This window comes from Opisthocomus hoazin, chromosome 12, assembly GCF_030867145.1.
Source record: "Opisthocomus hoazin isolate bOpiHoa1 chromosome 12, bOpiHoa1.hap1, whole genome shotgun sequence".
Taxonomy (NCBI): domain Eukaryota; kingdom Metazoa; phylum Chordata; class Aves; order Opisthocomiformes; family Opisthocomidae; genus Opisthocomus; species Opisthocomus hoazin.
The window spans coordinates 23,872,047-23,896,467 of record NC_134425.1 but is presented as its reverse complement, the minus strand read 5'-3'; the positions used below and the strand labels follow the sequence as shown (position 1 = coordinate 23,896,467).

Below are 24,421 nucleotides of genomic sequence, written 5' to 3'. Positions count from 1 at the left end.
GTGCTCCTGCCTTTCTGGAGTACGAGCAAGCCTGAGGGCAGGGTGCACCAAATGCTGGGAAATTCAGTGGACTCCAGGACTGAAGTATCGACTGCTGCAGCCTCCCTCTTGGCCTTTTCTCTCATGTAACCCTTTTTAAAAGAGACCGCCCTTTGCTTCCAAGACTTGCTAGTATTATCTATCTCTTCAGAGACTCTCCTTCCGAACACTCAGGAGGTGGAATTACCTAGTAAATTCAAAAATATTAAACCAAAATCTAAAAAGGATAGTGATATCATGAGGAAGGCTTAAAGACCTTTCACACTTCATTAGAACAGATTACGCTTTGCTTGTGCGTCTGCCGAGACGGCAGAACCATCCAAGTCTTTATCCTACCTGGCTGGCAGCGAGGACTCTGAAAATTCGTCCTCTATCAAGCAGGAAAAAAACCCAGTCATGAAACTCACTTTTCCTTCACTGTTTATTAAATCACCATATGGGCTTCAGAAATGTCTGTGTCAATGTCAGTTCCACACAAATACTGTCAAACTGAACTTCTTGTTTCTTCCGTATGGGTAGGCATGAACCTCTGTTCTAATTGCATGTGGTTTCACTGCTCCCGGAATGCACAGGGATGGCTGCGCTCTATAAAGGCGCATTTTGTAAAGGGCTTTGGCACAAAGACACTTTATGAATCCATGACATTAGTAGCAAGTGACATTCATGCCAAGAGGATGTTTGGAGCAGCCAGTTTCAATCAAAGACTCCAGGACATCAAGACATCTCTAAATAAGCTCTGGTTGAGTGGGAGAGACAGGTCATGAATATAAGGTACCACTCTCAGCCTACGCGCAGGACATGCGTGCTTGCTGTGCTTTACCACACTCTCCCCTCTGGCTATAAAATAACTAAGCAGTCTTCAGTTATGCCCAGGCTCCGCTTCCTAATTCTATTATCATTATTATCATCATATCTCAGAAATACACAGCTCTTACCGGGGACAAATTGGCTTCCATTTCAGCCAAGTTCCACTCACTCAAAGATAAATTGGGATTAAACACCTGTTGGAAGAAAAACACAGTTGGGGCTCTGAACGGTGCAACGGTTCGAGACACTGCTGTCCTCAGCTGCCTGCCTTGCCTGTCTGCGGGAGGGTGTAGCCTTGCTGGCAGAGCGGCCAGAAAGCAACGCCTGCCTGCACCTCAGCTGCTCTGCCTTACAACACGAAGCTGCAGGCCAAGGCTCCTGCGTGTTGGTTTGCAGCAGAGCCAGAACAGCAAGCGCCGAGCCGCGGGCGCTCGTGCTGATGCTCGAGCCTTGCTGCCTGCCAGTGGAGGGGCCGCGCAGGCAGCCGGTGCCGCAGTCGGGTCGCAGACCAGGGCAGCTGTATGTGTCACTGCGCACGCAGGTCAGAGCCCTTCTCTGCTGTGCGGGGCTCCTAGGACACTTCCAGATTCATATGGGTGTTAAAAGCATCCCAAAACTCAGTAGCAGCGGGCAGAGTACTGCTGCATCAGTGCTTCAACGGCAATTTCTTGAGAAGTCTGAGCCATCTGGGAAAAAGAGCTGCTGGTCTGGGGTACAGGGTTATGATTCGTTCTCACTCTCGTGACGTTCATTTGCACAGAGAGAGAAAAGTGTGTCAGTAACAGGAAAACACCTCCTAATGAGAAATAAGAAACAGAAACCAGCAGAGCCAGTGACGGAGCAGGCCATTAGAAAAGCTTTCTATGTCAAAATCAATCCGACGCTTGGGAACTGGCCTGAGGAGAATAAGATTGATTTTTCTTTTAAATGATTTTTCATTCTTGTTTATCCATGAAAGTTTACCATGTGCCTGCATCTGAAGCACCTCCTTGAGGGAGCAGATCTTTGACACACAGAGACTTTCACTAAGTACAGAACTAACTGATTATTGGCAAAAACCTTTCATATACTAACTCTATATACAAGGAGAAAGTGAGTGAAAGAGAGAAATAAACAAACCTTCATATTTCTGCATATGTATTTAAGAAAAAAGCCACCATCCATTTTTAGAGAAAATTGACCTGAGAACTGTAGACAGATACATATCTCAATAGACAGAGAGAATTTGGCATCAGCTACACTTCCCAGCACTTGAGGAAAAGGGGAAGGTAGTAGAGCTAAGGACAATCTAGGAGTATCTAAGATGCAGAATACGCAAAAAATAAACAACCCACCCAAAGCAATTACCAAACTAGCTAGAGTCGTATTAAACCTATTTAACGTAAATGTGCTAGGTCTCGTGCTGGTGTCTTCACCAAATGCACCATGTGATGTGCTCCTAGAAGCTCAAATACGTATATTTTCAGAAGAAATGTAAAATTTAAATTCTGAAATCCTGCCAGTTCCTATGAGCAGGACAAACTAGCGCTGTGAACTTCACAACTCTTCCCTGCAGCCACCCCGACAGAGGGCCCGGCACTCACATCCAAGAGGCTGGTGGGCTCCAGGCCGTACTGCTGGCTCCTCAGCAGCAGCTGCAGCCCTTCCAAGCTCCAGTCGGTGCCCTCCAATGGGTCTGAAATATCTGTTCTGAGAAAAGACAAGCGGAAATATTGCCATGAATAAGACTTGCATAGATCCACACAGAAAGCAGGACTGAGCAGCCTTCTGACATGAGGCTTATGCTAAACTCTCATTTTGAATACCAAGAGCGCACTGGGTTTATGCCATATCGCTTGGGTTAATCCCAGATGTAGAACCCAGCAGAGCACAGAGGGGACTGGGCTGATGGTAACACGAGGGAAGCTACTCCTCTCCTGGCGACGCATGTGATTTGGGGGTGGACAGTCTGTGCCCATTCCTTCAAGACTGGGAAAATTAAAGCTTTCCTTAGAGGAAATCCTTCTAGAGAGGCACCAGCAACCCAGAACAGACTGCATTCCCATCCTCCTGGGTTCAAGATGGCCGAATTACTATTAACTAATGGCTTTTATAGGAGTGACTTTTACCTGCAGGCATTCAGCCTGCAGGCTGCATTTACTGGAGACATTGAGCTAAAGAAGCAACTGTGTTTACCCCCCCCAGAAAAGCTATAAAAATTACTCTTAAAATCCAGGGTATTTAAAAAAGGACAATTTTTCTTCTAACAAAATGTTCTTAAGTAGCCAGTGGGTTGACAAGGAGGCATTTGGATCTCTGTAAAGACCCAAAAGAAAATGGAAGTCTTTCTGACAACCCTATTGAGTGTTCTGGGTTTTTGCCCCCCAAGTCCTGCTTACATTGCTGCAGTTGCCATAAAGAATGAATTCTGCAGTTAACTTCCATGTCATCCAGCTAGCTGCAGCTGCGCTTTCCTGCTGCTGGTGAAGTCTGCTGTACGCTCACCCATGGCGTCGGTGCTGTTGGGATTTTGGTCTCAGACCACAGCTCCAGAAGTGGCTCACCCAGATCGCCCTGTGGCTCAGCCTAATGACACTGTCCTAGTGCCCCTTGCAAGAGGACATCATTCTCTGGGTGACTGTCACATGCAGGATACTTGCGTGCCCTGGCTTCAAAATCATGAAACCTCCATCCCTTTGCATCAGACTTCTGCACTCAGTGAGCACGAACTCCCAACTCTCCATCCCTGTGAGTGACCTCACTTGCTGTTGCATCACTTGGAGGCATGGTTTTGTACCCTTTTATAATGCCTTGCTTGGGACTGCCTAGCATTTTACTGAGCCTCTCCAGTTCAAGGAGACAAGCACATCAACGCAGTTAAGTTTGGTGGGTTTTCACTCTTAGTCAGAGATGGGGAAGCAGAGATCTCTTGCAGTGACAGCTCCCCGGCACCTCCCCAGAAGCACGTGGCCCATGTGATGGTGCCAAAGTGACTGGCTGTCCCCTGAAGACAGACCAGCACTGACTCAGGAAAGTCACCTTGGAAAGGTGACAGGAGGAGATGCAAAGAGGGAACAGACTAAAAAGTCTATTTGACTTCACAGCACAGGAGAGGAAAAGAAAGGGGACAAATTATTTCCTTCTCAAGCCCAAGCCTGGGCCTGATAAATGCTTTGATCCCTAATCAAACATATGCCCTACTTAGCGCAGAGGTTATGGTGATGATCGATTGTCATCTTCCATCACTATCTGCGTATTGGCACACACACAACACCACATTCACTGCAGAGAAACACCAGCGACAAATATTTCCTTATGACTTTCTGTAACTGAAGACTGAACAAAACAAATGACAGAGGGTATACAAGCTACTGGAGGTGTACTGCGGACCAGTGGCCTGCAAGTCTGCAGACAGGATGCTGGACTGGGCTCCAGCTTTCACTTAGACCTCGAGTAAATCCCTCTCAATGAAAAAAGCCTCTTCCTGCTCCCATGGCTCAGATCTACACCCTCTGACAGCTCTTCCTCTACTGAGTCCTTCAAGCAAGTCATCCACAGACCCCCTACCCCTGTGAACTCTCCTCTGGGCTTCAAGGTTCTTCTAAGCAGGTGCCACAGGTAGAAGATGGAGCTCACCAGGCTGCATTAAGCAACTTAAAGTCAGCCTCCCTTTCCCCCTGGCTAATGAAACACGCAGGGCCACAGCTCTCCCGGGCTCCTCTCACCTGTCCAGCAATGCCCTTCTGCCTCTTCTCTCGGATGGTTGTGAGGTTCCCGTTGGGGCTGCACCACAGCTCCCTTTGCCTTCCAGAACAGACTGAACCATGGCGACTGGGAGCACAGGGGGTTCAGAGCAAGCCTGGCAGGCTGGCAGAGGGACATCAGGCTCAGCGGTGGCTTTCACTCCAGGGCTGACAGGCTCTTCCTTGATCAGCATGAGGCACTTCTCTCTGTATCAGAGGCAAGTGTTAGCACCACACACACAGCTGCTGCACAAAGGCCTCACGCTACTGGGAAGGGCAATAGCACAAGGTCTTGCCTCCACTTCCCACCAAACTGCCTCACAGAGTCCTTCCATCCCCCTAGACAGGCAAAAGAAACCAGCCACCTTGCTTTCTTTTCAGCAAGCGCCAGAAACATGCTCAGCTGGAATGTCTTCACTCACTTCACCAGTCATGGTTATAATGAATTTGCCCCATTTTGCAAATATGGAAAATATACTTCCATGTGTTGTCATTCTTCAGGTGAGCATTAGGCTTCAGACAGGTTAAAGGGTCACCAGGCTAGAGAGGTTCCCCTGAAAAAGAGAAGTCTCCACTCTAGAGATAGCAATGGGATCAGTAAGACCTTCATTGGAATGAGATGGTCTATAAGGTCCCTTCCAACCCAAACCATTCTATGATTCCCATGCTGGAGTTAGGACTGGACCAGCAAGCACTCTAGAGATCCCAATGGCACAAGTCAGTATCTTGGGGCTCTGCAGGATTTGGAACAGAGCCTGTCAAGACCTGACAGTCCCAGTCAGATGTTTTACTCTTGTGGAAGCAGAAGTTTGCGTTTTTCCAGCGGGAGAGGCACTCCACGTTATTCCTAGATGGACATATGGCATTGAAGTTTTGAACAGTAGCATTTTGTATGTAAAAGTCTACTCTGTACTACTTATAGCAGATGTTACAACTCCCTGTGAATGTGCACAACTGGAGCCAAAGTGACAAAGGCATTCAGACCAAGAGGCACAGGGCATGGAAAGCCATACTGAAAAAATATTATCTTACAACACTTACAGACTAGCTTTGCTGCAAGACAACGCATAAGCATGTCACACACACGGGATGGTATGTGACACTACAAAGCCTGCCTCGGCATTCCTTTCAGATCATCTTCTCATCTCATGAATCCTAAACTCCCACCAGAAGCTCATGTTGATTTAGGATGTACCACACTCCTGAACTCGTTATGGCCGTGGCTGGCTGAGATTCTCGAGTCATGCGGACACAACATAGATCAGAGGCCACCAGGTGGCACTCAGCAATTAGCAGAAATAAGCAACTTAACTTGAAGTAATTGTTGGTTTGTTTTTTTTTTCTTTTTGATCTGGAGTTCTTCACATGCTTCTAGCTAATTTTATGGCTATGGTTTCAATTATTAGGCAGATTTACAGGCATTTCTAGAGTATAACTGCCTTGCCTCTATGCCTGAGAAACTGTTTCCATGATTCATCTGTCTACTTACTTTCCACTGACATAGTTGTAGCTACTCTGCTACTAGCCCTAAATATACTGCATGTCTGTGGCAGGAAGAGATAAGCATTAAAATACCCCTGCATTCAGTTCTTCAGTTACTGGGACCTTTTCACAGAAATGTTGTCAAACATCGGAAGTTGTTGTGTTGCAACCTTTCTGTTCTCATTAGCAGAAAGATGTACAGTTTGATTCTGTTTCTTCTTTGCCAAAGCCAAAAGGAGACTTCCTTTCTCTCTCTCTCTCAACAAACCCAATGTGTGCTAGTATCTCATTATTTGATTACGTCTGAGACAGCCCCTGTCTTGAAAACAAAATATGAAGAAACATGGAGTACTTCTCCAAGAGGTGAGTGGAAGTTCTCAGCATGAAACTTATGACTTTGTTTTGACAGTTATGCTGTTATTATCCTGCCCTAATTCTGAAAATCTGACACACCTTGCAAACTGGAAAAAAATATTCCAGCCCACCATCTCTATAGAGATTTGTGAATCAGACAGAAACTTTGGTAGAATTACAGCCAGGAAAAACTCTTTTGAAGTTATGCATGTCCATACCTGACTCTCCCTGTTTTTACTCACAAACATGTTTACCTGTCATTTTCAGGAGGGGACTGCATATTTATTACATTGGCTGGTGATGCTTCAGTAACATCAGCTATGATGGGTCCTCCAGCAATTGCAGGGCTGTTTAAGCAAGAGGCAGGTTCTGTCGATGGCTAAGAGGAAAGCAAAAATCATATAGATTTATCCTTCTCAGAACAAGTCCAAGGCCCTATCTGAGACAGTTAGGGTTTACTCACTGTGCCCTTGAGTCCTCCTTGTACAGAAACCAAGAAAGCTTTTACCTACTGTGCAACATTATAATTTCCTCCGGTCTTTCCTCCAACCACATAGAGATGCAGGTGTAAAATAAGCACTGTGGCTGCAGTGTCAGCTGCTGAGAAGTTCTGCCATGTCTGACATTTTGCCTAGACTGTTTAGCTTCCTCTGGAGGGAAAGATCCAAAACAGCCCAACAGTGGAGCGTGGGTCTCACACCAGCTCAGGTATTTTAACTGCATGACATCTTATGTGTCTGCATTGGTGGGGATCCCTCAGCAACTGCAAAAATCTGGCTCTGAGCAGAAAGATCACAGCACCCACTTCTAGAATATATTTCTTCCTCTCTGCCCTTGAGGTGCGCCAGGCTAGGGTAACACCGCGGAGAGATTGGTGTGCGGGGTCTGCCTTTCCCTCCCACCAGCCACGGCCTCCCACATGGACATGGCAGCACAAGCGCATGTAAGCACATGCCCCTCCCTGAAACACAGGAGCTGAAGAAATAACAAATGTCACTCAGCTCCACAAACCTCTTAGCTGCCAAACTCTTCCAAACTACTTACTCTGTAATCCGTATTATTGCTTCAAATGTTTTTCCACCCTGACCAAAGAAATCCCACAAAGCTCAGAGGCTGGTGTAAACCTACCGACTGTATGAAATAGGAGTCATGGAGGGGGTCTGTAGACAAATGCCGGCTGAACTTGGACACTTGCGGAGCTGAGATCCCATTGTCAAGCATCAGAGGTCTGTGAAGAGAAACAGGTTTGTTTTCCCAGAACATACTGACAGGTTCTTGGTTGCTCACGCAAGAAATGTCTCTTAGCCAAGGCTTGTTTTCCCCTGGGCACTCTGTTTTTCCTCAGCTGTAAGGTACCGTCTTGTCCAGTGTTATGAACAAGGAAGGAAAACAACAGTTTTGGAGGAGGTCACCATTATAAAAAAGGGATTAGCCATATAGAGAAGGGATGATCTGGGTTTTCTAGATCTTATTTTAAAGATGTAAGTAAAATAACAAATTCAATTCATATTTTGAATTGAACACAGTCAATTCATTTTTTCTTCTAATTGCTAGTGGTCTCAAACTCTGGGTTGCATCCTCCTCTTGTTTTACTGGAGGTAGCTACACTGAAATCGTTAGTGCAATTCTGGGAATCTGGCCTCGTTACCAGCTCCCTCGTACTCAGGGACTCTTTGGCAAAGCTACGTCTCAGTACGTAGCACTGCATAAAAGGAACTCGTGCCATTCGCTAAGAACTAAAACAGGGGGAGACACAAAGCAAAGCAGAGCCTAAACTCACTGCATACAGGCTTTTAAAAAATGGCTGACAGGGTTATACAGATGGCCACTGCCAGCAAGAAGTGAATCTGCATGCTGGGCTCTGCAGCAGGAGTCCTTTATGGTTAGTAAATGATTGAAACCAAGACAAAATGAGAAGCCTCAACATGGCATCACCTTTCCACCATGAAACTTGCTGGGTGGCAGTCCTTGGTTTTGTGATAGAGTCCCAGAGAAGCTGGGAACTGGTATATTTTGACACACGCCTACTATTGTTAATGTTGTGATGATCCTATAAAACTGCCTAGCAAATCCTGCTTCTCCTCCCCCTGTCCCGTAGTCAGGAAAAGCATCTTCAGTGTTCATTTAGAAGACAGTGATTTGGCTGAGGGCACCAGTGAAAGCCAACAGTTTTTTCCACAGTAATGTCTAACAGACTTGACAGAAGATAATTCCTAGCTCCCTTCTTCCTACAGACACTGGAGCTGGATGTGTTGGGAGAAATTACAGGTTTGGTCAGACTCTAATTAGATCCCGCAGTGAAGGGCATCAAACAGCAGGACACAGTGACCACAGAGCTTGAGATTTCATTGTTGTCTAACAGCTCATTTAACAGCCTTTTTCTATTCTATTACATTAACCAAAGACACAGAATAAGAAAAGAACATCTGAATCACCCTGACATGGACTTTGTTATGGCGTAATCTACCCTTCGGTACACACCGAGATATCGTCGGCAGCCCTGTGACAAATAGGAATTTGTAAGTGTCCAGCTCTGCTCCAGAAGCCACAAATGAACCTCCCCATCCAACATTTCTTATCAAAACAACTTTGGTGTCTAACCCATCCAACAGCCTCCCAGGTCAGACGTGCCTGTGGGACCTACAGACATGCCTGTCCTATCCAAACCTACCCAGAGCCCCCAAGTCAGCACCTGGGTCTGCACCAACAGCTGCTCCAGGCTGTACGCTATGCTTTCCTGCAGTCATTTAAAAGAGAGGCAGGAAGACAAAACTGTGAAAAACAGAAGTGCAGATACAGACACAAGAGCTGAGGTTCCTTGAACACAGACCTTTGTGTTTCCCAGGAAGCAGAAACTCAAATTAACATGCACAACACCGTGCAAATTGCAGCTGGGTTGCATCAGTGTGATCCCTCTTCATACGGAGGTCAACACAGTTGCTGCGCAGATAGTTCTGTGCTATTCTGCCCCTTTCAGCACAGTTTCTCACTAATGATTTGCTTCTTTCAAAAAGCAGTGGTCTATGACACCATTCCTTGGGCCGCAAAGCTTTTACAGGGAGGGCACGGCCCTGACAGTGGAAATTAGACATCAGATCTGGCATCTCATTTCTCTGCTTCCCCACTCCACTGGAGGAAAATTTCCCCACTAATGAACCTCAGCGACTCAGCGCAGCTGATAACCTCCCCTTGAGCCTACTTCTTGTCTACCATTCTCCATGGGGTGTTTATCCCTTCCGAGAGGCTCAGTAGAGGGGGTAGGCAGAGGTAAGCCTACCCTTACTTCCCGTAAGCCTACGGGCTCCTTCATTCAATCCTGTGTTTCCTTTACAATCCTCAGAAGAAGAGTCAGCCAAGAACAAGGACACCAACTTCAAGAATAGCATCTCCCTTGAGCAGCCATTCTTGGGAAGTCTGGCTCCTTTCTCTGAGGCCTGGAGAAGTTTCTGTGTTGCCAAAGGCCACAAGGTAATAAAGGTGGGAACAGGAGGCAGGTCCCTGCCCTCACCCTGCGTCACAAAGGTAAATCCCTCTTGGCAGCCCCTCTCCCCTCTTTAGATCACAAGCAGCACAGAGCAAGAAATGTACCACTGCTCTCTTGGAAGGCACCACGCTTCCTAATTCAAGCTCCTCTGTTCGCTTGCCTTGAAGAGCTTATTTATGACTCTGAAGATACACCTTAGCTAAAATCTTTCTCCACCTAGAAAGGTTGCATGCCACCAAACCTGTGCCGGATACACACTCCATTCAGAGACTATAGGTCAAACTAAAGGTGTCTGTGGGCTGCCTGGGCCCAGCCCCACTCTCACTGATGACAAGTGGCAAAACCGGAACCTGTAGGTCCAGCAGTGGGGTCCTGCCCTTTACCCTCTCACTAGTTAGTGTTCCCATCTCCCATCGCTCTCTGTATTCCCCAGATAAAGGTCACGAGCTGACACGGTGCTTCTCTAAAGACCACTGAATGGGGCATGTCAGCAGGTCTGACTCGGCAGTTCAGCCCATTCATTTCCCATCACCATGGTGCCCTGGTCCGGTGACCGCCGGCCTGGGCGAGCTGAGCTTGTGCTTTTAGTGAGGGGGCAGCATTATGCACCCGTGAGCGTGCGCGCACCACACAAGGGTACTTACAGCTTCCTCTTTATCCCAGTGCTGCTAGGGCTTGATTGGAGCTGGCCAAACAGAAACTGAATCAGCTGTCAGGAGAGATCAAAATCCAGTGTTAACCAGCAGAGTGATTCAGCACTCCCTGCTCTTGCGGCCGTTCTTATCTCATGCCTTCCTCCCCCTCGCCACCACCCCAACGCTGGGAGCAGCCATGAAATATGGGAGCCAAATCTCATGAGACCCTGGAGCCTGAAACAGAACGAAGCTTTCCAAGAAATCAAACGACCTGCCTAGCTTTCAAGAAACGCAGCCAGGTGCCTGCTTTGAGCGAAGGCTGCTTGATGCATGTGCTCAGCGCTCTCTCTCTCCACTTCTGTTCATGCAGAACTCCAGCTAGCGCTGTTTGACTTGGGAATCTGCCTGTGAAGTACACATGCCAACATTCCTAGGCCCGGAGTTAGACCTGGCCTCTATAGAAGTCTTTAGTGCCCTTTATGAGAGGCTCTATAAATTCTGGTAAAGACTTTGCAAGTGAAAGAGGCAACCCGCTAGGGGAGACCCTTCACTCTTTCTGTTGAGTTTTTCAGCCCTGTGAAATTCTGTCTTGATATAACAGGACACTAAAAAGCATGCAGAATGGCTTTGGAGAGGAATCACTTAGCAACATATTCCCAGGTCAGCTTCAGCCTAACACTCTGCTTTGACCTCCAAACAAAGAGAGCACTATTATTATATATCACAGCTGTCTCTTACTCATTGCTCAACATGACAAAATAGAGTTGCATAAATGGCTCTACAGTGAGTGGTGCGGCTGGTCCAGCCTCGGAGCTGGAGGAACGTTTGATAGCCCCGTGCATTTCTATCCAGTCCAATGACTCCACGATGCCACGTGAGGGTCAGAATGTGGCTCTCAGGGGGACTGGGAAACGTGGCGTGCTCAGTCACGTCAGCACCATCTGGGAGTCACTAGAGAGGCCTTTTCTAGCATGGGCCATGCCAGATAAGTGAGATGGCTCCACAGTGCTCCTTCAGTCTAAAAGGCTGTACAGGAATTCCTCATCTCTACCAGTAACACCAGAAAATGTCACAGTCGCTGGAGGTCCCCACTGGGGGAATGGCTAGCCAATTCTGCTGCCTGCGGCTTCAGTGCTGGCAGGCGGGGGAGGCTCCTCTCTTGTACAAAGGAGAGCGGAAAGGTTTGGGAAGCCCAAAGGCATCGGCCAGAGCACAGCCAATACAGCGCAACAAGTGAGAGTTGTGCTCTCTTGCTTAGGACTTCGACAGAGAAGTGGTTTCTAACATCACAGCAAGGACTGAAAGGGAAATTAAAACCTTTTCCTTGAGAGCATAATCTATGCTTTGTTAATGACCACTTTCCACAGGAGAGGTAAGAGCATCACACAATTGGAAAGAGAGGGAAAATACACAGACTGCGACATCAGAGTGTGGAGAAGATTATGGGACACACACACACAAAAAAAAGTCAAGAGGACATCACACCATGCAGTACAAGTGAGTTGGGAGTTTATATGACCGCTACCTTGTTGATCACTTTCTGTTGCTGTGAGTGGTTCTGCCGAAGAGAAACAACTTCCCGCCAAAGAACTTCATTTTGCCTGAAAGCGAAACAGAAACCTTCTGTGAGCACAGAAACAGCCCAGCAGCCCATGGTGCTGCCATGATGCACCCAGCTGTGCAACATCTGTCTCACTCTGGGGCTCTTGCAGCACTTGGCACTTTTCAGATGTCCAAACCAAGGTCACACGATTACTTTCCTTGGCTTTCCTCAACCTCAAAAGAACTAGAGACCAAAGCTTGGAGGAGAAACAAATAAAGAGAAGCCAACATTTACAGGGCACGAGACACGTGTGTTTAGTTTTCGTGCAACATTTGGGCCAAACTCAGAATTTCAGCAAGGCCTGATTTGTGACTTTGAATCATTTGGATCACCAAGACTGCTTCCGGCAGGAGCCAAGAAAGCCCAAACTCTCCACAACTGTCCCCCGTACCCCTAAAGATGGACAGAGTTCCTACATGTTCTGCCTGCTGAAACGTCTTACACGTGGTGGTACAAAGGCATGTTTGGGAGTGACTGAGGTAGCTAAAGGGACGTTTCTGCATCCGAGCACCTTGAACTAGCAGGACTGTAAGGATTTCATTAGTGGGAGTCACTGGTTTCATCCAGCACAGACCTGTGTCCAGCTTGCAATTGCACAGAGCATATTTATTTTTTGTCTGCAGATGCAGCACACAGGGGAGGTACAGGCTTCCTTGAACAGTCAGCCCCAGAAGGTGAGATGGGGAGATGCAGAGCTGATTTGCTGCGCTGCCTCCACACACGGGTTCCAGCCAAGCCCATGCTGCAAAATGTTGACGACAGCCAGTCAGTTTATCTCGAGAGTATACAGATATACCAAACCTGACACGTCAGCAAAACCTATCACACAGGTGAAATTTAGAAATTTTGCTATGTATCCCTTAGGTGGTTTTAGTCTTTCCAGTGTGGATTGATGCTGTAACTGGGAAGATACAGTTCAGGGCTCGAAAGAGCACAGTACCTGCCTTAGGTCAGTGTCCTGGTTTTGGTTAAAACAGAACCGATTGTCTTTTACTGAATCTTTCTTACAGCTAAGTTCTTCTAAGTAACTGCATTTTTCTGAAGCTGGCTGCATATTTTACAGACGCTGTCCGCTCCAAAGCTGATAACACCCAATTTTTATAGTTACGCTGAGCTAACGGTAGGAAAGGAATGCAGCAAAAGGCTCCTGTTTATAAATATCACTATAGCAGCCAAGGTCACTGACAGATCTCTTAGGTCCTGCAAGTGAGGAGTCGGAAGGGGTCATACTTGCGGGAAGGGGCGGACAGGATAGGTGACCTGATATTGACCAACGAGGTATTCCATGCCATGCACGTCATATTCCAGTTAAAGCTGGAGGATCACCAGGGTCTCGCGCTCTTTGTCCATGACTACCTTCTGAAGAGGACCCTGCTCGTTGCTCTACCTGCGATCCTGACCCAGATCCCGATCCATGCATCCCCGAGTCCAGTTCCTGCCCACTGCTGAGGCCAGTCCAGGACTGCCTGGTGCTGCCTGGCAGCTGCTGGCGGGACACCAGCGCCCAGCACCCAACTCCGGGAAACTCGGCATCGGTTTTGTGTATTTTACATTATTACTCTTATTATTAATATTATTAGTGTTTATTAGTAAAAGTTTTTATATTCAATTTGTAAGTCTCTCTCCCTTTTCCTCCTTTTCCCTTCCTCTGGTGGGAGGGTGGGGGATTAACAGACAGCGTCTGTCACTCAGTTTATTGATGCACTGCTTTAAACCGTGACGGTCAGCAGCTTGTACAGCAAGAACCTCTGTGGTGAGCTTTCTGCACTGGTACTGACGGGATTTTCAGCAAAGCAGGAGTTACAGCCTAACGGTTCTTCACCAGTGTAAATTTCTTAACGTGCCTTCAGCCTGGGATTTCGGTCTGTCTTAGTTCATAAAAATGGTGTTACTTTCATCAGCTGACAGATGAATGGAGGGAGCAAGCAAATCAAAAGGGACAATAAATTAAAAGCAAGGCCAAATCATCGATACCGGAGTTCCTTAAAAATCAAAGAAGATGGAAGCCTAGAAACTCTCTTATTGCCACTGTACCTGGAATTCACGCATGTGCTAAGTGTGGGAGTCATTAAAATTTGAGAGAGGATAAAAACATTTATCTGTTGCACGTAAGGGGCTGAGCCACAATGAAGTTTCACAGTATCTGCTGTTCTCTCAAGGAGCAGGGTGCCAGTGTCCTCTGGTGATGTATGAATATCAACTTTCATTATAAAAGAAGTTTTGGGGTCTTATTGTTTAAAGAGTGCTTGAAAAATCTAAGTTCTCCATAAACATTAAGTCTGGAGGCAAATAAAAACATCTCAAGTACTTGATTTATAAAACCATATCTAAATTCCTAGTGACCATGTCTGACTCAGAAAATCCCAGAGTCTCAGACAGCTGGAGGTCAGGCGGCCAAATGCACGAAGCATTTCAATCGCTTGTTTTGCTCTTATACAACAATTTTGGCCATGTCAGGAGACACAGTCTTCAGAGAGATGGACTGAACACTACAGCAGTCCTTGTGTTCTCATGTGCTTTAGGCCAGTTGCGTATTTTGGAGGTGGAGGATGACAGAGAGATATTTTTTATTTTTTCAATAGTGGGAGTGGGCAACACCACATTTCTGCCCAGGACCCTTCTAGGTGTGAGCAAGAGTTACTTCTTTACCATCATTTCTATCTGGAGGAAATACAGTTATTTAAGTCCCCAGGTTACACACATATTTCCTGCATGACTCGTCTGGGCTTTCCTCATCTGCAAAGGGAGAATACAGGTGAAGAGAGTATGTCTACCTTTCACAGAAGACAAAGAGGCTGAGCATTCATTCATTTTGTAGATCATTGGGTCTGCACAGAAATCCTACACATTATTGTCTCAACAGACCTAGTGCCTATGATTAGTCCCTGGCTCAGCACATGCTCCTGGGGAGGGAGGGGTATAAGGTTCCTCCTCGCAAGCGTTCCCCAAGATCAACAACTCTCGAGAAATAAATGCCAGTAAGAAGCAGCCTGAGTAGGATTCAACTCACTGCTTCATGTCCTGCACTTGACACTCCATGTTCTCCTGCTGACTTCTCAGTATCTGTACCTCATATAGCAACCGGCTGAGGTCCTCCTGGCGCATCTTGGTCTCCTCACTTTTCACTACCGACACCTGAGGAGGAGAAATCAAAAGTGGATTTTACCAAGGCAAGAAGGGCCATGGACAGACAGTGTTGTTGCTGTGGCTTGGGTGCAGGACTTCCACCAGTCGGGCTCTGACGTGCTGAAATACACAGACAGACGATGTGCACCAGAGTCTAAAGTATCCTTAGGGTATTATTGCAAGGGCCAAAGGGATAGCAAAGAGCAAGATAAATGCTTTCATACAGAGAGTCTGTTGGCAGCAGAACAATCTCCACCAGAGTGGGGACTTATTTCAAATCAGCTTGGCAGGGTGGGGGAGGGTGTTTTGAGGACCAGGGAGGAATTGAACTAGGCTGTTTGATTGAATCTTTCTACTTTAACTACAGAGACCCAATCCAGCCTCGTGTTTTACAGATGGCAAGGTAATGCTTCCAACTGACACATTACACTTAGACTTCTTCCAGAAGGCTTTTGCTGAAGTCCCTTTTCTGAAGTTGCTGTGCTAATTCCGTAAGAGAACAGCCCTGCTGGGGCATCAATAACAGGTTAAAATACAGCAAAGACAAGGCAGGAGTAGGTTATCTCTTCCATAATAACAGGAGATGGCTGTGGAGAGGCCCATCAGGAGTCGTGTTGTACTTATCTAGAAAAGCAGGTAATTATTCAAAAGCAGAGCGGGGCGAACGGAGCCTGGCTGTGCAGCACTACACGAAGGCCTTGTGATGCTGAGCGACAGAGCAAAAGTAACCACAGGCTCCAACGAAAGCCAAGCCCTGCACACAGAGGACCCCCGCCCCAACCGTATGTGTGCATGAAGAGGACAGTGCTGCGAGGGGACCTTAGAAATGCTTATAAATATCTGCAGGGTGGGTGTCAGGAGGATGGGGCCAGACTCTTTTCAGTGGTGCCCAGTGACAGGACAAGGGGCAACAGGCACAAACTGAAGCAGAGGAAGTTCCAGCTGAACATGAGGAAGAACTTCCTCCCTCTGAGGGTGACGGAGCCCTGGCCCAGGCTGCCCAGGGAGGCTGTGGAGTCTCCTTCTCTGGAGATATTCCAGACCCGCCTGGACGCGGTGCTGTGCAGCCTGCTCTGGGTGACCCTGCTTCGGCAGGGGGTTGGGCTGGGTGACCCACAGAGGTCCCTGCCAACCCCGACCATTCTGTAACTCCGTGATTCTGTGACAGAGACTGGACCGCAAGGTGGTCCTGGGGTGATGCTGAGCGGTCTATAGCATGGCGGCCCATGGTTTGAAAGCAAACAAGCATTTGGAGAATCATTGAGAGAGGAACGCAGCTGTGGTAGAAACCCTTGCAATGCCCATGGAGTGCTGTTCTGGTCAATGCCCCCAAAAAAGTGATGTGGGAGGGTTAGAAAGGCACAGGACAGAGAGGCATGGCGACAGGCTTGGAAGGGCTCCTGCTCAGAGAGGAACGAGGCATTTCCCGCTTGAGATGTCTGAGGGACAGGAAACAAGTATTCACTGCTTCTCTCCCAGCAGAGGGCCCGTGCAAAACAAATTCAATAAAGAAACAGCAGGCTTAAAGCAAAGCAAGAGAGCTACGCCTCCACACAGACCATTAGTGAAGTTGTGGGGGGCAGATTGTTGAGGGACATTTTGAAAAAGCACCGCGCAGCCTCTCCACACCAGTGCTGTGGAACCTTCTGGAACAGGGGTCTGCCGTGCCCTCAGCCTTCCCGCCCCAGCCTGCCTTCCCCCCTCAGCCTTCCCCCTCAGCCTTCCCCTTCAGCCTTCCCCCCTCAGCCTTCCCGCCTTCCCACCCCAGGCTTCCCTCCCTTCCCGCCCGGCGCCCCTCACCTTCCTCTTGATGTGCTCCAGGAGGTGCTCGTGGCCCTGCAGGAAGCAGAGGTGCTGGAACTCAGTGTCGTCCCGCTCGGGCTTGACGAGCCCCCCCTGCTCGATGTTCACCACCTTCCTGAAGCCATCTGCGTGGAGAAGGCGCGGGTGAAGGGCCGACAGAGCCAGGCCTTCCTCCTCGCCTCTCACCCCATCCCTTTGAAGGACATTTCTCTTCACTCCCCCCACTTTTTGAGCTGCTGCAGTGCTTGAGGCGCAGCTGTGCCCCCTCCCTGCGGCTGGGCACACTTTTGGGCCATATCTACAAGAAGTCCAGCGTGAGGGAAGGCCCTGTGCATCCCACTGGCCACCCCTGCCCACACCACGAGAGCGTCGCTGGCAATCCTTGGGCACGTTGGTCCATCTGCCAGGAGCTGAAACCCCGGCTCCTACGAAACCTCTGGTTTGGTCTGCAAGCCAAAGGGATTCAGGGGAAGGTTTTTGCAAGGCACAGACCAGCACCAGGTGCCACTTTTGGAAAGAAAGGGCCACATGCACCTTTGGAAATCTACTTTGAGTGCTTCTCCGAAGTCCTAAGAAGGTTTCTAAACCATATATAAAGGCTGGCCTAAAATTTGCAATAGTGCTACTGTATAGCTAAATAGCAAATTAAAACTTTACTGAGGAACTTGGTGAATTAGTCATTTACAATGCTCCCAAAACTATCAGAAAAAGAACCATATTTAACATGGTCGTTGTCTAGATGTGGCTAAAAACTACACCTAAACCTCCATGAAGAGGTGAAAATGTCTGAAAAGCAAGGCAAGGTTTGCCAGGAGAAGCACTGCCTGCAACTGGTTCTGAGCGAGACGACTGGTGAAACGGATGAGCTCTGGGCACGAGACCCTCAACAGCAGCAGCTTCTGAGGGAGGCGTCACGGTATCAGGCTGCTGGAAAAAGCCCCATACAGAATAAAATGGAAAAGAAATAACAATCTGTCATCAAACTGATGCACGGGCAGCAGAAAACCTGGTAGCTGAAAATTCTTAGCTCACATCTTACAGTGTAGAAACTTCATGCTGGAATCTACGGTAAATGCAAGGAAACCTCTCCCCTGAGATCTCAGAGGCAGGTCCTCTTTGGCAAAACCAACAATGCCCCGATACCGCGCATATGTGAGATCTCAGCTTCTCTGTCCCCAACTCGCTTTCACGTCTCCTGTCCTGCGCGCACTTTCTGTCGCTCCCCGTGTCTGCAGGACCCACATGGCCTGGGCTCTGGGGCTTGGACTCACACATGTTCAGCTGCCGGACGAAGCTGGCCATGTTGTTGTGTTTGAAATACTTGGGCAGCACCTCTTTGGCAAAGCGTCCTTGGTCGAACACATGGAAGCTGGTGCCGTTCTGCAAAAGAGATAAGGACAAAGGTGAAGTCAGAGGAGCATCCCTGACCACGAGAGGGGCCTGGGAGGAGGCAATTCCCCTTGGGTCCTACAGCGGGGTAGTCGTGCTCGCTGAAGCTGAGAAGAGCGACAAACAGCCTTCAATGACAGTTGTACTCCCTTCAGTTCTGGTACAGTCAGTCCTCTACGACTGCAGTTTTGATCGTTTTCTACTAAGCTTTGTCACTGCTTAGTTGAGAGCCTTGGACGTGAGAAAGTAATTGTAGACTTTTGCATCCAACTAGCTGGTAGCCTGCGATCGTCTCCCCTTGCGTGGACCTCACAGAAAGACTCTGGTGTCTGAAGAATGTCCTGGAAAGAGGGAATTGCCATTATAATCCCTCAATCTGCTTGTATCGGTCTAACTCCGACCCATCTGCTCCAGAGCACAGCAGTCCCGGAGGGAGCACTGCCTGGAGACACGGTACAAAAACAGAGCAAGGTAATAAAGCAAATCATCCCTGGAGATACCACACTGACCCAGAATATCTATGCACCTTCTGTTGATTATTTTTGAAAGTACGCAGCCACAAGCGCAACTGCAAAATGTAAACAGTCATGCTTTACAGTCCAAGCTAGCGACACACATGTTACCCAGATAAAACATCCATTTCTGGGGTTGCATTGCCAGGATCTGTGACTGCAGAACAACACAAACTGCCCGGGACCGCTGGCAGAGACAGACAGGCTGCAGGCCATGCGCTTCCCCTACCTGCTGACAGTTAAGCTGGTCTAGAGAGCGCCTGTGAGATACAACGCACTGAAGCTGCCTGGAAACATTTTGCAAACAGCAATGCATGGGACCTTTTTGAGAGACAGAAGAACTAGCAATTAATTCTGATCTGCAACCAACACTTAGAAACAACGTTTTTTCAATCTCCGACCTCAGCAGATCAGTGTCTCCAGGATACAGGGACAGGGGGACCACCTGACATCCTATCTCTGCTCTGGATCAGGACGGAGCACCAGGAATTCAGAGGAATAAAGAATTATGATTTCAGACACGGAGTTCGAAGCATACGTGGCTTTTTTGTAAACCTGCAGAGAACGGGATCTCCCAGGGGCTCACATTGGCTTTGCTTGTGGAGAGAGAAAGAGCTGCAAAGAGCTGCCTGGGGAACCAGCCAGCCGTGCAGCCTAAGCTCTCCACAGCTTTGTGCAGGGACAGGCAAGATGCAGAGAGCTATGCCAGGGCAAAGAGAGCGGCAGATATCTGGGACTCACCACCTCAGCTGCAGCCGTGTCCAAGGGACAGCTAGCTAAAGACACCAGGGTCTGCACGACGTTGGCAGCGAGGTGTCCGAGACCAGCACAGCCACAGGCATCCTCCTGCTGTGTTGAGCATTATTCCCAGCAGTCAGGGTGTGTGTCAGCTTGGGGGTTATTTCGAAGCAGAGTGGTTTTTGACAGAGGAGGACAGTGTTTCATAAGAGCGAGCACTCAGGCTCTGCGTGCAGTAAGAGCGTACCAGCAATGTGCGGGTCCTACCACGCACCCATCACAGGGTCCGTAGCTGCACGGGCTCACTCAGGGCTGCCTGGAAGTTTCCAAAATGGGAGTGGAATCACAACCACGAGAAAGCTCAGTGACTAAAGAGGGGCCGGCGTGTGCCAGTAGCCTGCCCATGGCCACCAGAAAACAGCCAGCTGGCAAACCCTGCTGCCCTACTCATTGCCACCACATTCCCATCACCAAAAGGTGCCAGTTCCCTCTGTGCTCTGGCTCATTTGTCAGCTCTAACAATTCACCCTGCACACTCACAAACACACCACTTTAGGTCAGCTGTACTTCTTGCTCCTTGTTCCCTGCAGCAGACACTGGACATGACTGTTTGCCTTGACAGTGCCCTTTGACTGTCACCAGAGTCTTTCCTACCATCCTTTACCCCATGCAGCAGAAGCAAAGGTTGGTCAAGTGCTTAAGGGATTCACTACTAATCCGTACGCTGAAATCATCCTCGTAGACTGAGCTTGCAGACATGACAGCCGGGACCAGTCTTTCCCAACACTGCAAACGCTGTTCTGGGGCCAGAGCTGGTTTATGCTGTGTCCCTTGTGCTTCTGCCCACTCACTCTCTCTGGGAGATGGATGTGCATCCCAGGCTGGGCAGGCTGATGTAAAATGAGAAACATGAGGGTCTCGTGTACCTGAACATCTCCTTACGGCCTCTCTTGAGAGGTCATTCCTTTGAGTTCAGGGCTGCAACGTTCTCAGAAGCTGGTGCACCCAAAAGGGTTCCTACAAACACAAGAGACTTTGGAGTTACTGTGTGTTCACTGATGAACCGTGCATGTGCCTGCTTGTTCCCAGGCAGCAGCTGTGTCTTGCTTGGCTTACTTCATGGGAGCACAGGCTGGGAGATACTTCTCTGCCCAAGGCAAAATTCACTCTGCAGCATGTCAGTCTTGGCAGATGCTTATCTTAACTGGTTTTGACAGACCCATGGTGACAGACACCCTGTGCCCTTGTCCAGGCAAGCTACTCCAGCAATTTGCTAGGAGTTCTTCCTAACTGCATCTTCCATTTCAAACATTTATTTAGTTACTTCTCGTCCGATGTCCCATGGACACAGACAGTAGACTTTTCCTTTCCACCTTACAACAGCGTTTAGTGCATATATAAACCATTACCATGTTTCCTCTCCATCTCTTCTCCTTCATGCTAAGAAACAGCTCATAGGTCCTTATAGGTCCTATTTTCTAAGAGTTCTGATTACGTCCAGAAATCTTAGGCATGCGCACAATTTCTCAGCTCCAACAATAATGATGGAGAACGTGGGAAGCTTAGACACATAAAAGCCTTACCAAAACCTCCCAAGAATGTGGCTGTAGCCTATGTTAGGTTAAAGGAAAGCAGAGCGTGGTGGTGGTGGGCAGTCAAAAATAACCTTGTAAATGTAACAGAGAGGGGGCTATTTATACATGTTAGAAAATCCTTCCTAATTTGAAAGTCCTTAGTTAAAACATGTGATACCAAAACTTCGTGGTTCTCAGTTTTTCATGGCCATATAATACCAACATCAGAAAGCAACCATCGCCTTGGATAACAATGCAGCTCAAATCCTATCTCAGTTTTTGAATGAAAACTCTGCTGGACACAAACACATGACAGAAAGGCTGTTTTAGACTTTTCCCCCCTTTAACTCTACTTTTGTTATAGATTCTTGATTTTGGAGAATAAATTTAGGCACACAACTCATCTGATAACTCCCTGCTGAACACAAATCTCATTATTTGCAGCAAGTCTTAGGTCAAAAACGCAATGTGGTATCAAAATGCTGTAGGAAGGGGACAAAAAAATAATTTTAATTCTCTGATTGCACTTAGTATAGCAATGCCTCAGTGACAAATAAGGAGCCAGAGCAAAGCAATCTATCCCTATGAAGCTGTGCAGACAAAACATACACACATCGCCATGATCATCACACAGACTCGTGGCAAAAATGAAGTAAAGCTCTTCCAAAATGTGAGTGACTCAGGGTGCCAGCCTGAGCTCTGTTTAAACTACAGGTTTTAGCCTGAGGTCTGAATGCTCTTTATCTGCTGCCTTCTCCCAAGGCATTTGTGAAAGGCTAAGAAACACATGTGAGATGATAGTACAAACAGCAGTGGAATTTTTTTTTTTTTTCTACAAGATTGAAGCAAAGTGAAAAACCTCTCTCTCTTTAAGAGCCTGAATGTTTAGAAGATTCAATATTAGCCAGCCTTTAAGATGCTTGAAGTGAAATGTGTAAATGTTGTTTGTAAAACATTCCCAAACCAGTTGTCCCGTTGAAACAGAAAAGCCACACTATTGCATCGAAATAGCATCAAGTGTCTCCAAAAGGCCCCCCCCGAGCAAGCCTTCATCCCTTCCGCTCCCCCGGTCAGCTGGCCAGCCCGTGTCAAGCAAAGGGGAGCTGCTGCGTGACGCAGGTCTCGGGCCTCGCACCCGGGCACTCAGTGACGCCCGATACTGGCTGTACTTACAGCACTCCAGCAGATGAGATGGTTCGTCTCCGGATCTTCCACCAGCGTCCAGAGTTTGGTTAGGAAGGCTGGCACGTTGCTGGAGTACCCGTCCATCGCCAGAGAGCTGGGTGAATCCTGCATAGTTTTCCAGCGTCCCAGCTACGCTAACCCCATTGCTCTCGGCGTGCCTGCCTCCCTGCACGCGTGTGCGTCCGACAGAGAATGAACCGCCGAATTTTATCCCGGGCCAGCGGAAAAGTAGGCTCCCAGGGAGTCACATCAGCAGTGCTGCTTGCACTCTTAAAAACTCAGCACAATGCGATGGCATCACCAGCCCCAGAGAACAATACACAGAATGAAAATGCACCGCAGCTGATCTCACAGAGCCGTGAATAAATACGCAGTGTCATGCAAAGGGAACACGTGCTGTGCACCTTATGCTGGGAAGTTAGCAAGTCACCGGAGTGAACCCACCTGCTGAGGGTCTGCAGGGCGCCCAGGCACAGCAATGCCACGTTTGTGAAGGCACCCAAATTGTTCTATTGGAATTTTCTTGTCCTAAATATTGGCTGGCACAGACGAACAAGGGCTGGCCAGACCTCAGGGCTGCGCAGCTTTGGCAAGGTTTTGAAAAGTCAGTTTGTAAGTTGGTTTGGCTACAGATCTCATGTTGTTTGTCAAGAGAAATGGATTGGGCTTTTAGGTAAGAAGAGAAAGTGATGACACCAGCTACACGTAGAATCTAGATGACAATATGCTTTATTACTATTGTTATTATAAATGCTTTAGATAGCTCTAAATAGGTGCTCGCGGTGTAGCTTTATGCCAGGATCATTTCAACTCACAAACTGCTTTTCAAATAATACTCACCACAATCTTTGGTACAACAGACCAACACACACGTATCCTCATTCAGATAGACAGAAGATAATGTCCACGTGAATGCAGATACCAGATGCAACACCTGTTAACACTCTTGATTCTCCTAAGGGACACCAACAACGTAATGAAAACAAAGGTCTTTGCAAAAGGCATTTGAATTCTTACCTGGAAATCTGCCTTCCTGAGCAACAGAAAGGCAAGATGGACAAGGGAATTTGCAGGCCATGTGCCTTTTATTACCACCTTGTCAACGCTTTTCCTTAAGTGCTTTTTCTCCTGCTTGTATTTCCTAACGTAATTCAGCTCCTGTTCTATCCCTCCAAGCTGGAAGCTACCCAACAACGGGATAACAGGGGAGTTCACCACTACTGGAATACCAAAAGAGGAATTATCAAGGTTAGAGCGGATATTCCATCGGATGACCACAGTTTGTTGCTGTAGCTCACTGAATCTGCATGGCTAAGTACTCCACTGGGCAGAAACGTCCGCATTGAAGCTTCTACTTCCTTAACTATTTCAGTAGTTACTGGACACCTGACACAGTGTGCTTGACTTTGAGCTGCTTTTAAAATGGAAAATCAAAATCAAATTTTGCTGAAGTCTGCAGTAAAAACCCACAAAGGGTAAATCCAGCATTCCGGCTAAATAAAGAAGCAAAGAAGAAAAAAGACCTGCCCTATATACCGCCAGTAAAGAAAATAAGGGGAGGGGGGGAAGTTCTATTTGTCTGTACAACCCTTTGTCTACCACATTTGAGTGTAAATGCTTGGTCTGCAGGATGGGTGTGCATCATACGTAACAGCCAGTGCTGGTGAGCAGCACGTTCTCAGTGAGTGCAGAGGGCATTTTGCAGCACTTTCCTCGTAGACCTAAATCTTCTTTCCCTGTCCTCTTGCAGATCCTCACGACTTCCCCAGGCAGTCAGCAGGAGCTGGTCACGGAACTCTTACTGGTTTCCAGGGGTGCCGTTCCTTGGTGACCTTCAGAGTGTATTGTTTCAGACTGGGGCAGTGCGTGAGGAACGCTTCTACCACCTCCTGGCTGACCACACAGTAGCAGTGGATCTCCAACAGATTTCTGCACTGCCTGGCCAGATCTACTAGCGAGGAATTTAAG

General features: G+C 47.9%; 1 protein-coding gene across 10 annotated transcripts in view; it reads right to left on the bottom strand.

Annotated features, from left to right (window-relative positions):
* The window catches only part of LOC104334771 (heat shock factor protein 4), a 38,528-nt gene that overhangs the window by 8,483 nt on the left and 5,624 nt on the right, over positions 1-24,421 (bottom strand). For 7 of the 10 annotated variants that reach the window (XM_075433304.1, XM_075433305.1, XM_075433306.1 and 4 more), the window contains 10 exons: positions 18,327-18,435; positions 17,053-17,180; positions 15,137-15,261; positions 12,049-12,124; positions 10,533-10,597; positions 7,533-7,632; positions 6,659-6,783; positions 4,551-4,775; positions 2,430-2,535; positions 975-1,040 (listed from right to left, as the gene is read on the bottom strand). In XM_075433304.1, the coding sequence (XP_075289419.1) occupies positions 975-1,040; positions 2,430-2,535; positions 4,551-4,775; positions 6,659-6,783; positions 7,533-7,632; positions 10,533-10,597; positions 12,049-12,124; positions 15,137-15,261; positions 17,053-17,180; positions 18,327-18,435 (1,125 nt within the window). Of the gene's footprint in view, positions 1-974; positions 1,041-2,429; positions 2,536-4,550; positions 4,776-6,658; positions 6,784-7,532; positions 7,633-10,532; positions 10,598-12,048; positions 12,125-15,136; positions 15,262-17,052; positions 17,181-18,326; positions 18,436-22,441; positions 23,564-24,421 lie in introns of those variants that run through there. The other 3 variants (XR_012765286.1, XR_012765287.1, XM_075433312.1) reach the window with 2 other exon arrangements.